At 42.5% G+C, this 15739-nt stretch overlaps 1 protein-coding gene across 3 annotated transcripts; it reads right to left on the bottom strand.

Annotated features, from left to right (window-relative positions):
• Nucleotides 1-925: 925 nt before the first annotated feature.
• Nucleotides 926-15160, bottom strand: ccdc135 (coiled-coil domain containing 135). 3 transcript variants are annotated; one of them, XM_021323838.2, is made up of 18 exons: nucleotides 15142-15160; nucleotides 11603-11691; nucleotides 11034-11172; nucleotides 10818-10943; nucleotides 9260-9454; nucleotides 9024-9167; nucleotides 7872-8090; nucleotides 7652-7786; nucleotides 6453-6519; nucleotides 6241-6369; nucleotides 6026-6154; nucleotides 5680-5900; nucleotides 5360-5557; nucleotides 4891-5001; nucleotides 2973-3074; nucleotides 2690-2884; nucleotides 2050-2189; nucleotides 926-1164 (listed from the first exon to the last, which is right to left on the bottom strand). In XM_021323838.2, the coding sequence occupies exons 2-18, from the start codon at nucleotides 11683-11685 to the stop codon at nucleotides 1077-1079; spliced, it is 2421 nt and encodes an 806-aa protein (XP_021179513.2). In that variant the 5' UTR covers nucleotides 11686-11691; nucleotides 15142-15160; the 3' UTR covers nucleotides 926-1076. The 3 variants fall into 3 exon arrangements, with proteins under 3 accessions (XP_021179513.2, XP_021179511.2, XP_012732541.2); XM_021323836.2 differs by lacking the exon at nucleotides 15142-15160 and adding an exon at nucleotides 12438-12499; XM_012877087.3 differs by lacking the exon at nucleotides 15142-15160 and adding an exon at nucleotides 12434-12471.
• Nucleotides 15161-15739: the final 579 nt, after the last annotated feature.

Here is a 15739-nt window from a genome sequence, read left to right as displayed (position 1 = left end):
GAATGACAGTAAAATAAGATGCAAACTTTGTTAGTGACTATTTTAGGTTTAATTTCTTAAAACGTAACCAAAAACCCATTTTAGGAAAATCTATGGGTAAAGCACCTGTTAAATTGTCAATCATTTAAGTCTGTTTTTATAGGTCAGTTTTTTTTAAGTAAAGGAAGTGCTTAGAGATTAATCCCTTTAACATCTCGCATTAAGTCTTAGCTTCAGCAAGAGAATGATAAAGTGAATTTGCAGGTGACTGTAGAGTGAAGCGCTTTGGGGTCGTCGGACCTGATGAGGCGCAATACAAGTACAAGCCATCTACCATTTCAGTAGGCTTGTGCTTTTAACTTGGGTCAGACATGATATTTAGTATCGATCAAAGGGTTTTATAGTACTTTTCAGGCAAAGAAGGAATCCTTTATGAGCATCAGCAGCATTGTGAGGAACAGAGAGCAGAGGGTAAAATCTCTGGCTATGATAGAAAACAGCCTTCTTTGAGCTTCTAACTGGATTTGTATCATGGTGTGAAAAATATCTGGTCCTTGGATCCATATTAAAGAGCTAAAATTGGGGCCATAAAGGTTGTTCAATTTAGCTGCTTAGTCTTTAGGAATAAATGCTTTGATTTTCACTGAACTAAAGTACCTAAACACATTAAAAGGTCGGTCAGATCAGATTTCTTCTCATTCCTATCGCCAGATGGCCGTCCACCCCGAGGTTCTGCTGGAGGTTTCTTCCTATTAAAGGGGACTTTTCCTCTCCACCCGCGCTAAATTAATTCTCAGTATGAAGGATTGAAACAAAGTCGAAGACACAATGCAGGTGACCGTCCACTGTGGCTACATGCTTTTTCAGGAGGAGTGAATCCTGCAGACTCGATACAAGCTGTATGTTGTTAATGTTGCAGGCACAACTGGAGAAACATGAGTCTCAATAAACGTCACACTTCAAGAACTGTTTATTGGACTGAAGCGATCGGTACAGAGTTTAGCCTGTGAGTTGTCGTGTCTCATTACATGATGACAGTCGTCTCGTCCGGTGGAAGGGCTCCCGGTAGGTAGCTCTGTGAACAGCTGGTGTTGAGCTCACTCGACAAAGTGAACCGCGAACAGAGGGTTCTGCTGCAGATTCAGCAGGAAGGTCCTGCATCTGTCCTTCATCTGTTTGTTGTGCCTGTTACACAGAGAGAGAGAGAGGAGACAGCCACTGTTACAGCAGGAGGTGGAGCAGGTTTGGTGTCTACAGTTAGACTTGTTTCATTAATTTCAGGCTCAGCTTCAGTTTCTGAATTAAGATTAAAAGATAAAAAGGGCTTGAGTCGGACTGACAGCTTCTGGCACAATGTTCCAAAACCTTTTCATTTCACCTCTGACAATTTCTTCTCTCTGTCTGAAGACCCTGATGCACGGTTCCTGCTAATATTACATTTTTTAAACATTTCAGCCGGTTTATTTACTTCTTTTTTTTCTATTTGAGTACAAAAAAATTTACTTTGCTTTTATTATTTCCTTTTTGGCCTTCGATTAAACAGTCTTGTACAATTGTTTTCATCTCAGTGCTTTTTGGCACCTTGACATTTTTTTTTATAATTAAATCTAGGACTGAATCATCCAACATTTTCTACTTATTCTTCTTTTCTTCTCCTCACAGACCCTGACCTGCGATACTTTTATTTAATTTGCCAGAAACGAAGAAGACAACTATAGTGTCGACGTTTAGTTTAGAATCCGAACAGGACGCTGTGAATGTTTTTGAATGAACATTCTGCATTTATCAGATGGTTCTGATATATATTAAAAAAAAAAAAACAGAACTGATCATGAGTTGGACAAAAACCTCAGGCTGTGATGTTGCGAACCAAACAAAAAAAAAACATATAACCTGTTTGTCATCAATTAGGCCTTCTATGTTTTTGATGTCCCAGAAAAGAAATAACTTTTTTTTTACATTTGTCCAGACAGAAAATGGTCCGGTCCAACTCCAGCTGATGAGTGGTGTGTGTGTGTGTGTGTGTGTGTGTGTGTGTGTGTGTGTGTGTGTGTGTGTGTGCGTGTTTACTTTTCGAGGCGTCTCTGGGCAGCGGAGATTTGGATCTTTTTATCCCAGCACAGGTGGCACCAAAGCTCCGCCTCCTCGTTGCTCATGGCGGGGTGGTGGTGGTGGTGGTCCTTCGACTCATCCTCCTGGTCCATCTGGAGCTGAACATTAATGGAGGAGTGTTAGTCCACCGAGAATCTGTAGGTCTTCCCAAAAACACTTCACTCGTTGTGGATGCTTGAACTAACTGCAGAAATGTCCCTCTCTCACACTGATCCCTTTGAATTATTGGTTTCTTGTAATTGAAGAACCAATAAAATACTTCCAATAAATGACTTGTTTCCAGCCCTGGTTCAGATTAAAGGGAGCGGTGGCCTAGTGGCTTTTGAAGCAGGATGCTTGTGTCCTGGAAAGGATGCAAGTTCCCCAGTTTGAGTACCACTGGCTACCACTGGGGTCCCTGAACCAGACCCCAAAAAGCTCCCTGAGGAATGGGTTAAATATAAAGGGCCACATTTCACTGGACTGTATGTTGCAATGATAAACATGCTTATAATAATGTCCTGTTTTTGACTGCAGGGTGGTCTGTGATCTCAGACTAAAAGTGCTGAGTGTGTGTAAAACTGCCAGCAGCCATACTGTAGGTGGACCTCTGATGTACCGTTTCCAGGTTTTGCTCCAGGAAGCTGGTATGCTCGTCCAGTTTTTCTTTATATTTATCTAAGAAGTTCATGCAGTAGGAATTGGCCTCCTCCGCACTTAAAGCGTCATTGCATCCAACTAGTTTCTGCAGCGGAACCAGGACTTCCATCTCCTTCTGGCGGAGCATGAGGTGGTCCTCCTTTAACATGCACGCCTGCACCAGCAGCAGAGACGTGAATCACTCATTGCACCATAAACAGGACGGTATCTGCAGGGGGCTCTGCTTCTCTTGTCCCTCTCACCTCCACCCATTTCTGCTTGACGGCCAGAACCTGCTCCAGCAATGATGAGAAAACCCTCAGATCTTTCTCCTCCTCCTCTCGGCAGTCCAGGATTTTCTCCACCTGCTCACACATGGGGGGGGAGATGTTCACGTCAGACTAAATAAAAAAAATTCTCCAAAGTGAGCTTCATCGTTCGTTCAAGGTGACTTTATTGATTCGCGTAGGTAGATTAGTCTTGCACTAGTTCTCAACATTCATACGTTCACGCAAAGATCACAACCATTCAGTTAAATACAACAGAGCTCCATGCTTCGCAAATTACATCAGAGCAGGACGCAAGAACAAAAACTAAAAATAGGATAAGTATATGAGAAATACGGTTTATTAAAAACGCAATGTGTAAAAACCACAAAACCTAAATAATCTAGGTTTGATCAAATCTGCTAAATCCATTAAATCCAATGCGGTTGTTATATTTTAGGCGGCGTAACGGACAACCTGCATTCCTCTTTCAAATCTAGCAATCTGTTGGGCTTTTTTTGGTATTACGACAACAATTCTTATTGCCACATTGCCAGACAGGACACTATTAAAAAAAAAAAAAAAAAATCTAACCAGAGGATCTGGACCCAGCCTGGACAGCTCAGTCCGTCTGTCTTCTGCAAATACCAATCATTTTGAATTTGCTGCCATCTAGTGGTCAATATGATGCTATATTCTGCCACTTTTCATTTCAACTACCTACATCATCATCTATTGTGTGCACCGTTTACAAATTAGCTATCTCTGCATTACTTCAAATGTTTTTGACAGTCGAAACATGAACTTTTTGAAACATGTATCTGTCAAAGAAAATCAGGTAGTTAAGAGACAAGAAAATGCCAGTGGATGAACGAAGCAAACTCCCACACGGCTCAGAGAACCAGGAAGTGGGTTCTGTAGGACCCACTGAGCTATATAATACACTGGAGTGCTAATCACCGTCTGTTTGAACGAGTCGCTTTGAAGCCACCAGCCGCCATATTGGTACTCCCTATTTCCCCCCAGTAACTAGGGAATATGTGCGCTACAGCAGCAAATAACGAGGATTTTCTCATGTTCAGGGGGGGCTTAAAACTTTTAAAATGTCAAATGCCATATAGTTTTATGTTATGTTCTAAAAATATGAAGTACTGAGAAAGTCATGTGCTGAAATATTTTGCATTTTATTCATTTAAATATATATGTTTAACATTTATAAATATATAAATAACAATGTACAACAACATATATTTACATATGTGTATACATATATATACATATATACATATACACATACTTATATATACATATATGTATATTTAATATGAATAACATGGAAAATATTTCAGCACCTAATTTCCTAGAAGTTGATAGTGTTAGTACATCCACTGACTGTAGAATTACCTGTGAAACGTTTTCACTCAGCCAGAAAACTGCTTGTTGTTGCAACCAAATCCTGTGGGATTCTGTGAGAGTAGGGAGTAGCAAGATGGCGGCCAGTGGCTTCAGTTTTTCGGCAAAATCAGCACTCCAGTGTATTATACAGCTCAGTGGTAGGACCACACGTTTCCAAAAGATCCATAAATGTGAGTTTGGGGCAGGCAGAGGTGAGGATTCTGGTGACAGAACAGGATGCAGAAAACGGAGGAGGCTCGGGCAGAGCCAGAAACTACAGGAGTGGCTCAATGAAGGTAAGTAATTCAGGATCTGAACTGAGTATATAGATTTCTTTTTATTTTTTGTCATCATTAAAGGTGGTCTAAATCTTTTTTTGACTTTCTTTGCTTCAGTCCGGTATCGGACCATTTTCACGCGTTTTAGTCTGTTAAGCTATTTGGCTCTGACCTGTGAACAAGGAGAACGTTTAATCTGATCTGACTCTGGTATCTTGTTCCAGCTGAAAAGGCGTTTTTACCTCCTTCAGAGACGCTTTGATTTGGACAGCCACGCTCTCTTCTTCGTCTTTTAGCTCCTCCGCCAACCTGTAGCCCGACAGGGGCCCGAGAGGCTTCTGAGACCGATCCACCTAAACACACACACACACACACACACACACACACACACACACAGATCCACCAACAAAAGAACACACAAACTGAATTTTTTAGCCACCAAACCAAAACACATCCCATCCCCCTAAGAACATCATCCCCCACAGTGAAACATTGTGGTGGCTGCATCCTCTGAGGGATGCTGACAAGTGAAAATCAGCCAACGTGGAGGAGCTGGAGGAGTTTAGCCCTGAGGAAAGGGTAGAAACCTTCAAGCGCAGGTGACAAATGAGACCGATTTGGGTTATTTTTTACAGTAAATGTCCTACTTTCTTTTTTCCTTCAAGACATTTTAGAAGCAATTGTAGCTGTGGGTTCTGCCACAGGCTGTACCTGAAATTCGGAGAACATGTCGTTTGTGAACGGCTGGCCTTCTTTTGGTTTTGTGATGCTTCTAGTCGAAGGAATATTGCGGTGATCCATCAGATGATAGGTCAAGTCGATCTGCATCTCCGGGACCAGAAACACCCGCTTGGCCACGTCTTCGTTGGCCGGTTTGGATGCGTTCCTGTCGAAACGCTCCACCACTTTCTGAAACCCGCGGATAAACACCAGCCGGGATGTTAGACGATGGAAATGTGTGTGGCGGTTAACTCCAGTATTACACAACAACTTAAAAAGACAGTCCGAGTTCAAGTTCTTTTGCGTCTCACCAGCACGTTTAGGTTCTCCAGACCGGTCTTCAGAGGACAAGGTTTTGAGGACACACCCTGACCGAAGGTGACGTGTCTGAAATAGAGGAAGTCGTCTCGGTCCTTGAAGGATTCCTCCATTGCTTGTGGCGACACCACCCTCTGCTCCAGACCGTCTAGTTCTGGACGGTCGAACCTCATCTCTCGCTCTGTCCCAGAAGTCACAGCTTTCCACTTGTGAACTGATCAGAGAAGAAACGGCCCCGTTATATACAGTCAGGAGAAAAAAATGAGGACCCCCTGTGGCAGCCTTAGTGTTGTTAGTGCCCGCTGATTCTGATCACACTCAATATTATCTCTGGCTTACATAAAAGGCCAAAAGCTCTTCTGGGTTTGAAGTGCTCAGTAGTGGAGTTCTCAAGCTTGTTGAAGTGTCTCTCCTCCAGGTTGTCACTTCTGTTTTGGTACCACTCTTTGACCGCAGTGACCTCTGTGCCTTTAAGGTTTACAACCACAGGATGAGAGACGCTGGCAGAGAGAAGAAGCTGTTTAGACTTTAAAACATTTCTCTTTGACTCTCACAGTCCAGGTCTTTGTACGTGGTTAGTCTGGAGACGAGTCCATCTCTGGTCACAGCAGGTGAAAACCTCTCCAGCTTTGCTTTTATGTAGTGGGTCGCCTTCTTTCCTCCAGGGAACCTCGTCTGCAGGTCTGAGTAACAGCAGAAGTACAGATGCTGGAGCTTTGACAGGACTTCTTATGGATGAAGATAAACAGACCTGCCGGGTGTTTACCTTCCTTTGAGACTTCGATTCTACTGACCCACGGTCTCAGAAGGCGAAACTTTGTAGGAAAGATTTCCTTCAAAACAAAACTTCACAATTAATGGATGGATGCATGGATGGAGGGAAGGATGGTTGGTAGGATGGATGGATGGGATGGATGGATGGATGCCGGAAAGACAGATGGATGAGTGGATGGACGAAAGGACAGATGGAAGGATGATTAGATAGATGGACAGATGGATGGATGGATGGATGAATGGATGGATGGATGCTGGAAAGACAGATGGATGAGTGGATGGATGAAAGGACAGATGGAAGGATCATTAGATAGATGGACAGATGCATGAATGGATGGATGTAAGGATGGTTGGTAGGAGGGATGGATGGATGGGATGGATGGATGGTTGGTAGGATGGATGGAAGCCAGAAAGACAGATAGATGAGTGGATGGACGAAAGGACAGATGAAAGGATGATTAGATGGATGGACAGAAGCATGAATGGATGGAGGGATGGATGGATAGATGGATGGATGGAGGGAAGGATGGTGTGTAGGATGGAAGGATGGATGGATGGAGGGAAGGATGGTTGGTAAGATGAATGGATGGATGCCGGAAAGACAGATGGATAAGTGGATGGACGAAAGGACAGATGAATGGATGGACAAAAAGACAGATGGAAGGATGACTGGATGGATGGATGGACAAAAAGACTGAAGGATGGACAGACATACGGACAATGGATGGATAGATGCATGCATGCATGGATGGACTGATGGATGTAAGAAATGATGGACGGATGGATGGACAAAAAGATGGATGGAAGGATGAATGGATGGATGGACAGATGCATGAGTGAATGGATGGATGGACAGATGCATAAGTGAATGGACGGAAGGAAGGAAGGATGAATGGATGGATGGATGGATGGACAAAAAGACTGAAGGATGGACAGACATAGGGACAATGGATGGATAGATGCATGCATGCATGGATGGACTGATGGATGTAAGAACGGACGGACGGATGGATGGACAAAAAGATGGATGGATGGATGGATGGATGGATGCATGAGTGGATGGACAGAAGGAAGGATGAATGGATGAATGGATGGATAAAAGGACTGAAGGATGGACAGACATACGGCCAGATGGACGATGGATTGATGGATGTAAGGATGGACGGATGGAGGGAGGGATGGAGGGATTACCGTCAGTTTAGTGATTCTGCCGAGGATCTGGTCCTCTCGTTTAGTCTGGACAGCACGGCTCAGCTGCTGCTGGCTGATGGCGTCGTGAAAGACCGGCTCCCACAGCCTGGGATCCTCCAGGTCAAAGAGGACGTCCTGCTCACAGCACAGGAAGTCTGCTCAGTGCACCATTACCTTATCGGTTCTGATTCCACCCGCTGCCCCGCTGCTGTGGACCCACCCTGCAGCCGCTGCTGCACTCCTGCTTGTTGACGTAGCAGTTAAAGCAGTTCCACACACTCTCAATGCCCTGGAAGTTGTCGTCGTTTGTTGGAAAGCTGCTCCCTGTGAGGGGGTCGATGAAGAAGTTCTCCTGGATGTGCCGTTTCCCCGACAGAACCAGAACCCAGCAGTGAACCCGAAGGCCTCGCAGGGGGTCAGCAACACGCCGGCTGTTAACCTGCTCGTAAAAGCAAAAACGTTCAGCATCCACACAACTGGCTGCTAATCAACTCCTCTCCTCTCTGTTTTGATATGACTTGTTGGTAATATAGCTCAACACGTGTTTTTTTGTTTGTTTGTGTTGAAAGTGATGCTTTCCTGCCTCCATAACTAAAGCGCTTTGCTTTGAACTGCATCGGTATTGATGCGTGCTGTTACAGCGCTTCTGCGCTACCGCTGGTCTTTCACACAGCTGTTCTCTGAAGCAGCGATGATCTTTGGCAGCTATACATCCATCCATCCATGCATGTTATCACACGCCTACACACACAATTTAGTGATTCTGTCTACATTTTCTTGCACCTCACGTTCCCTTTGGATTATCTCGCCCCTGCCTTCTGATCAAGGCAAAGTCCAGAGTTTCAGGATTGCTGGTCTAGGTCAACCAATTCTTTTCCAGGTCTGGGTGGAACAGAAAGCAGATAGATTTTTAAATCTTCTATACAGCTCTAAACTCTTGAGCAGGACCTGAGGCTACTTTAAATCAGGACTGAAACAAAATGAATCCAGTCCGGTTGCAGGAATGACTTTGGGTGTGTTCTACTGCTGGTGGAGGAGGAACATCTGGATCTTCCGTAGAACCGGGAAATCCTTGAGGAACATTCTGGCTTTCATCGCATCCATCTGGTCTTTCACAGGTTTTCTACCATTTAGATGTTAGAACAATTACGAGTTAATGAAACCCTATTAAACCTAAACATCTGTCCTTCATTGATGCAGACCATTAACCACTAATGTGACTGTCTGATTTCCCATCTCACTGAAGATGAATTTTGTATAATCAGGCTATTTGTTAACATGGTAACCGTTTGCTCTGAGCATTTGAGGCAGATGGCTTTGATGTGTAGATCTGAGGTTTGGACCATGCTGCTGCTGATTTTGATCATTTCACCTCTTGTAGCTCCTCCTCCTGAAGCAAAGCAGCCTTGGCCTCCTGTTGTTTCCTCTCTTGCTCTAGCAGAAAGAGACTCCTGAGCTCCTTCTGACATCTCACCCCGTACTTCTTCTCCTGCTTAGAGGTTTGGCTTTCAACACTCTACAGTCACAAAATAAAACCACACAAACACATTGGGATCTGTGAGATTACAGCGTGTGCGAGCGTAAACAAGAAGCCATCACCACACCTACCTTAGCCTGCGGCTCCAGCAGGGGGCACTGCTGCAGACTCTGGTCCAGCAGACAGATCTCCCTGGAGGCGTAGCCGCTGACGCAGTAGGCGTCATAGTCGAGGCCGAGCAGCAGGCTGCAGAGCAGGGTGGAGGATTCAAAGCAGGTGGCCTTCTGACTGCGCAGCACAGATGTGGGAGAGAACAGCTGGCTGGGCTGCAACAGGAGGTCGACATCACAAAGATCAGAGACACAGTGTCGCATAGTAAAAGGAGTCTACTTAAATCATTAAAGGTCTAAACCTCATGTCCATGATCTATAAACCTCTGGTATGACTGCATATCATTGTGCCACATCAGGATTTTTTCATTTGAAATCATGATTAAAAGGCTCCTTGAAATTGTTCTCTCTAAGGATTTAGTTAAATGGTTTGAGAACTACCTGTGTGGTCTCTCTTATCTTCCAGTATCTAAAGGGTGTTCCCCAAGGTTGAGTCCTAGGTCCCCTTCTTTTTAATCTATACTAACTGTTTAGATAAAAATGTGCCATGTGCCAATATTCATTTTTATGCTAACGATGCTGTTTTGCATTGTGCTGTCAACACAGCAAGACGTGCTTTTTAAAAGCTTCAAGCAGCTTTCGGCATGGTTCAGTGTGTTTTGAATGATTTTTAAATGCTCGTAAATCTAAAGTAATGTTGTTTTCCAAGTCAAAGATCGTGTCCTATTTACAATTGTTGCCGCCCGTAATTACTTTTCAAGGCTCTCCGATCGAAGTAGCATCTCAATATAAATATTTAGGTTTCATTATTGACGATTCTCTGGGTTTTGCTCCCCACATTCAACGGTTGGTAAAAAAATAAAGCTGAAATGGGTTTTAATTTAAGAATTTGTTCTTGTTTGTCTTTTGAGGCTAGATTCTGCGTATCATGGAGCATTAAGTTTTATCTCTGGTCTAAGAGCTCTTATTCATCACTGTCTTCTGAATTCCCATGTTGGATATATTTCCTTATACACGCACAGACTCTGCCACTGGTATAATTGAATTTACGACGCCATCTTCTATTTACTCCTGCCCTAACTTCTCTCCCTTGTTAATAGAAAATATTCAGGAGGTAATTCTCTGCGTTTGAATGGTTATGGTAAAAAAACAATCTTTCCAGTTTGCAGCTCCCTCAGACTGGAAAGGACGTGGGCTCTCTTAAAGTATTTAAGGTGATTTTAAACCAGTTTATAAATAAGGTTTCTGTTTGTAGATGTTTTGCCTAATTTTTAATCGTATTCCGCCAGAACTCCTGCATAGGTGTTGAAATCTTTTTCAGAAAAATACTAAGCGAAAGTCCCATCGCCTTTGATTTAACCCCGTTTGCTGTTGCCATGGTACAGTTAACTGAGAATTTGGACAGGCACACGGCAAGAGTTCATTTTTTCAGGTTTTGAGTTAGGACAAGAGAGGTTATCCTTCTTTCTGCCACAAGGAAACAAATCTGTGATGTGCACGACGGTTTTATCTGGCATCAATGATCCATCAGAATGACTCTGTGGAGAAAATCCCTTTTGGGTGCTGCTTCCTTACTCACCACCTCTGTAGGCGGCTCCAGAGGCTGCAGGGCCAGGAAGTCGGCCACAAACGAGGAACAGTCTTTCCAGCTATGAAGCTCACAGAGGCCTGGATGTGTGGGCCGAAGAGTGGTGGACACAAACTTCTGCATGAAACAGAGCACACAGAAATCAGCCACAGCGCCGGGATCGTGCGGGTTTAAAGGAGAGATCTAACTGCAGGAAGAGGTCAGTACCCTGACTCCGCATTCGTTGACGGGGCAGAGCAGCAGAGGTTTTCGGTCGGGATACAGGAGCAGATACTGACGCTGGAAGTTATCCGCGATTTCCACCAGCTGCTTCTCCTTTGCAGAGTTGATCCTGTACGATTCAGGCCTGCAGAAGGATGGGGGGGGGGCAGCATTTCTAATCTTACTGGCTTCAGATAAAGGAACCTTAAAGGTCTGCTGGTTGCTGAGAAGACTCAAATTCTCCTTGTGTTTCACTCTTACTGATGTCGGGCTATCTTTGAGGAATTTAAATAAATCCATAAAAAATAACACTAAGAAGCGGCAAAGAAGCTGTGGCAGGAAATATGCTTTCATTTAGAATTCCTCCTATTTTGAGGCATTGTATTTAATGGCTGCAAGTCAGCATTTCTGTACTTTTTTAGGTGTAATTTCTCTTTGTGATATACCATCTATGTGAGGTGCATCTATATCCATTTCAGATAAAACTCAAACACTGAAACTTGTGTTCATTATTTCGACTCTGACAGCTGCGATGACGTCCGAGAGTCATTACTGTCTGAGTTGTGGATGCTCACAGGATCTCCTCTGAAAGATGAAGGTTCCTGAGATCTTCCTCCACTGTGACAGCTGCAACTTCCTCCACGGCGGACGTCGCCATCTTTCTCTAAAACATTAAGCGTGGGTTTAAACTGCGTGTTAGCGGCAGATGTTTCACAGCTAGAAACTAAGTTGACAAAAACATATCAGCCTTTAAATGTTACCTAATAGACAACCACCTGAGAGCCTTAAACTGATGACAAGCAAACATGGAATACAGCTCAGGGACTGTTATAAAGAACAGAAGTTATTTGATGAGAATTAGGGCCCCTCTTTTTTATGTTTACACCAGTATTTATATATATTTTATGGTTAGTATTTTATTATTATTTCCCCTTTTTGTGTGCCTCAAACATGTACACAATGCTATTTTTCCTGTTAATTATATGCCATACGGTTTTGTACAAATGTTCAATGTTTAATAAAAATGAAAGTCATTAAACCGTCGTCCGGATGAATACTCGATTCTGATTGGCTGCAGGGTGTCCCTTAAAAAGTGTCCTAGGACATCTATAAAAACGTTTCTCTCAACCGGTTCCTGTGAAAAGTGTACGATTTTAACAGTGGAAAAACAAGCAAGTATTAACAACTGATTTTACATATTTTTCTATTTTATTCGTAAGTGACCATAATATAAGAAATTAATGGACGGTTCGCGTTGGACGGTTCACGCCTCCACGTCATCCATTAATTTCTGATAATGGACAGCTCGTCGGCCATTATCCCTTACATAACTAGCAGTTAAAGTTGTTAAAGTTGAGGATTTACGCAAGGCAGTCCCCCAAAAAGTATAGGAAACAATTTCTCACCCACCACTCCTAACGTCTTCTGCTTCTTTTTTTTTTTTTGTTAGGAGCCGTTGCTTCTGTGTATCCATGGCAACAACAGGACCACATGACACGTTAGTAGGCTGCGTTCATGTAACCTCGGACATCGTTACACTTTCTCCAATTTATCGATTTAGGATCGCTCCAGAAGCGGAATAGACTACCGGTAAGTTGACTTTTTTTTTGTTTTTTTTTTTTGTTTGTTTTTTTGTTTGTTTGTTTGTTTTTAGGCTTTAGGGTTTGTGAAAGTGTAAATTAAAATTTGCAGAGCCGTTTATAGGAGCAGAAGCTCAACATTTTAAAAGCGACCTTGTAAAAGAACATTTTCAAACTCAACATCCTAATCTACTTTTAGCTACAATGTGGTCTGTCTATCTCTAAAACAAGCCATTACAGTAAAGCTGCCTCATGTCACTGGATATGTCCCATTCAGGGGCTCCATCCAAAAACTCTTAATAATAGATTTTGGCTCCTTACAGTTCCAATAACTGGGTAGGAAAGGAGCTATGCCCCTGGCACACACACATGTACAAAGGCCTAAAGTGTTCGTTTTATCTTTACTTTTATTTGCCCCAAAGAGGCATTTATTCTTAATCTCTGTACACTGTTAGCGCTTGAAACGAAAGTCAAATTCATTGTTTGTGCAGACAGTATCAGCAAACAAAGCTGATTCTGGGCTGTTTCACAAAACCTAGATAGTAGATTAAGATGGGATTTTCATGATATTCTGGTTGAATTATGCTTGGACTCTGTTTCAAAAAAGCAGTAGCACAAACGTTACCATGTTGATTAATTCTGTGCAGCTAGCCTGCACCAGACCAGGCTAACAGCCAGGCTTAGTTAATCCTCGTACCTTATCTGTTCAGTCAGCGGTCACGCTGATCAGAAACCAATGAGTTTTGCCAGTGATTCCGTTTTCTAATTTTTTTATTGTTTTTTTTAAATCAGGCTACATTAAAATACCAGATTAATATTGGCATTCAGTTAAGTACTTTTATTATTTAAAATGATGGTAGCCTATAACATTATTAACAATATAAGTATCCATGTGGGTGCCGTTACTGTTCGAGTGTGTTTTTGAAAACTAAGTTCTAAGTTTGACAGAAAGGCTTTTAATAGAATATTGCAGGTGTTGAGGGGATTAGAGAAATTGCTGATAAATTCAATTTTATTTATATAGCGCCAATTCATGAAACATGTCATCTCATGGCATTTTCCAAAATCAAATTCAATCAGATTATACAGATTGGTCAAAAAATGTCCTATCTAAAGAAACCCAATTGATTGCATCAAGTCTTAACAAGCAGCATTCACTCCTCCTGAAGAAGCGTAGAGCTAAAGGGAGAGTCGTCTGCATGGTACATGGCTTTGCTGCAATCCCTCATACTGAGCAAGCATGAAGTGAGAGTGGAAAGAAAAACTTCCCATTAACGGGAAGGAAAACCTCCAGCAGAACCAGGCTCAGTATGAACGGTTATGTGCCTCGACGGACTGGGGGTTACAGAAGACAGAGCAGAGACACAACAAGAGAGACAAAAGAGCACAGAAGCACACATTGATCCAGTAATCTGTTCTACGTTAGATGGTAGTAGCGGGTGATCTGTCTTCTCTGGATGATGTCACAGCTAACAGAACGCCAGACCAGGTGTACCTACTATGAAGAAAAAAAGAGAGAGAACAAAAAGTTAAAAGATGAAATGACGACAAGCTATACAAATTGGAGAACAGTAGGAGAACTCAGTAGAGTGAGAAAAATAGGCCCTGATATCCTCCAGTAGCCTAAGCCTATAGCAGCATAACTATAGAGGTAGCTCAGGGTAACATGAGCCACTCTAACTATAAGCTTTGTCAAAAAGGAATGTTTTAAGATTAGTCTTAAAAGTAGACAGGGTGTCTGCCTCACGGACCAAAACTGGGAGTTGGTTCCGTAGGAGAGGAGCCTGATAACTAAAAGATCTTCATCCCATTCTACTTTTAGAGACTCTAGGAATCACCAGTAGACCCCTCTTGTTGATTTTCATCAGAACTCTTTCTGCAGCATCTTGGATCAACTGAAGACTTTGAACTGCATTTTGTGGACTTCCTGATAGTAAAGAATTACAATAGTCCAGCCTTGAAGTAACAAATGATAAAGAAGAAAAGGTGTTGTCAATGAAGTCCGGAGTTACACCATTTACCACAACCTATCAGATTCTGTGACTATAAAGGGCGCTGCTTTGCTAACTCCTCCAGAATAAACGTGCTCCTCAAGTGCAGACTCAATACGCAGTATCTCAATCCCAAAAGGATTAACTACTCATAACACTGCTACTACTGACGGCGACTTAAGGTAAAGACAATTTTTTGATATCTTTTTAATCTTGAATAGGTCATTTTGTTTCATGTCAGGTATCCTTCATTACCTTCTTATCATTTTTTTAGATTATATGTTTAATTTTTTTTTTCACAAACAATATTCGTATTAATCATTAATGCCACTATCAAAATCTGATATGAGGTGAACATTGTTTTGCAAAGGTGTCTCCTGAAAATGTGTCATCCCTGTGGAAAGGGTCAACGAAACAGCGCCCTCTAGAGTCACAGAATCTGATTGTCAGAGAAAATGGTCATGCGTCTTCTTTTGTGTTGTGTTTCCTTTCTTAAGTATAATCATGAATTCCATAATAAACTTGGCGTGACTATTGTCGCACCTCCTGAGCATGATTTGGCCTTCGTGAAACAGATAATGCCAGGATGCACTTCTTCTTCTTCCTCGCGTTTTATGGCGGTTGGCCAACAACATCAGGGCTAGGGTGCAGTGAGTCAAGCCCAGCTTTATCGCTTAACCTGGATTTCTAAATTCTGCTTAAAAGCACAAAATTGTGGAACAGCCTTCTGGTTCCGATAGACCCACCTCTTCCTACACTTGTACTCTAGTTTGGTTCGTTGTTTGTCGGAACACGTGGAGTAGCGAACAGAACTTTAATGGAGCGATGATGTCTTACTTGCTCAAATGTTCGGTGAACGGTAATGGCCGCAGAGTAAGGTTTAAACAGCGATACTCAGGGGTTAGTTATAAAATTATACAAATAAACAAAGCATCCAAATCGGCATTTTCACTGTAAAGGGTTTGGCTGTCCTTTTTGCTTTTTTGGCTAGTAATTGATAGTATTTCTGCGCTGATGATGTCCTGCATAAAGCTACGAAAACAAACACACTGAAATTAGCTATTATTTGTGTAGTTCTATTTACTCAATGCACGTAATGTGCTTTTAGGGCAGCAAGTAGTCAAAAGATGTGCTGTAAACA

Source organism: Fundulus heteroclitus, chromosome 17 (genome assembly GCF_011125445.2).
Source record: "Fundulus heteroclitus isolate FHET01 chromosome 17, MU-UCD_Fhet_4.1, whole genome shotgun sequence".
Lineage (NCBI taxonomy): Eukaryota > Metazoa > Chordata > Actinopteri > Cyprinodontiformes > Fundulidae > Fundulus > Fundulus heteroclitus.
Note: the sequence above shows the minus strand (reverse complement) of the source record. Positions and strands in the feature narration are given on the sequence as shown.

Bases quoted from the DNA above. Each gene is read 5' to 3' on its own strand.
- ccdc135 (XM_021323838.2), bottom strand. From the start codon at position 11,685: ATGGCGACGTCCGCCGTGGAGGAAGTTGCAGCTGTCACAGTGGAGGAA. The intron at 6,520-7,651 runs GTAATCCCTCCA...TTTGTTTTGAAG, and splicing joins GCAGAATCACTAAACTGACG to GAAATCTTTCCTACAAAGTT. The intron at 3,075-4,890 runs GTAAAAACGCCT...ATGTGTGAGCAG, and splicing joins TCAAAGCGTCTCTGAAGGAG to GTGGAGAAAATCCTGGACTG.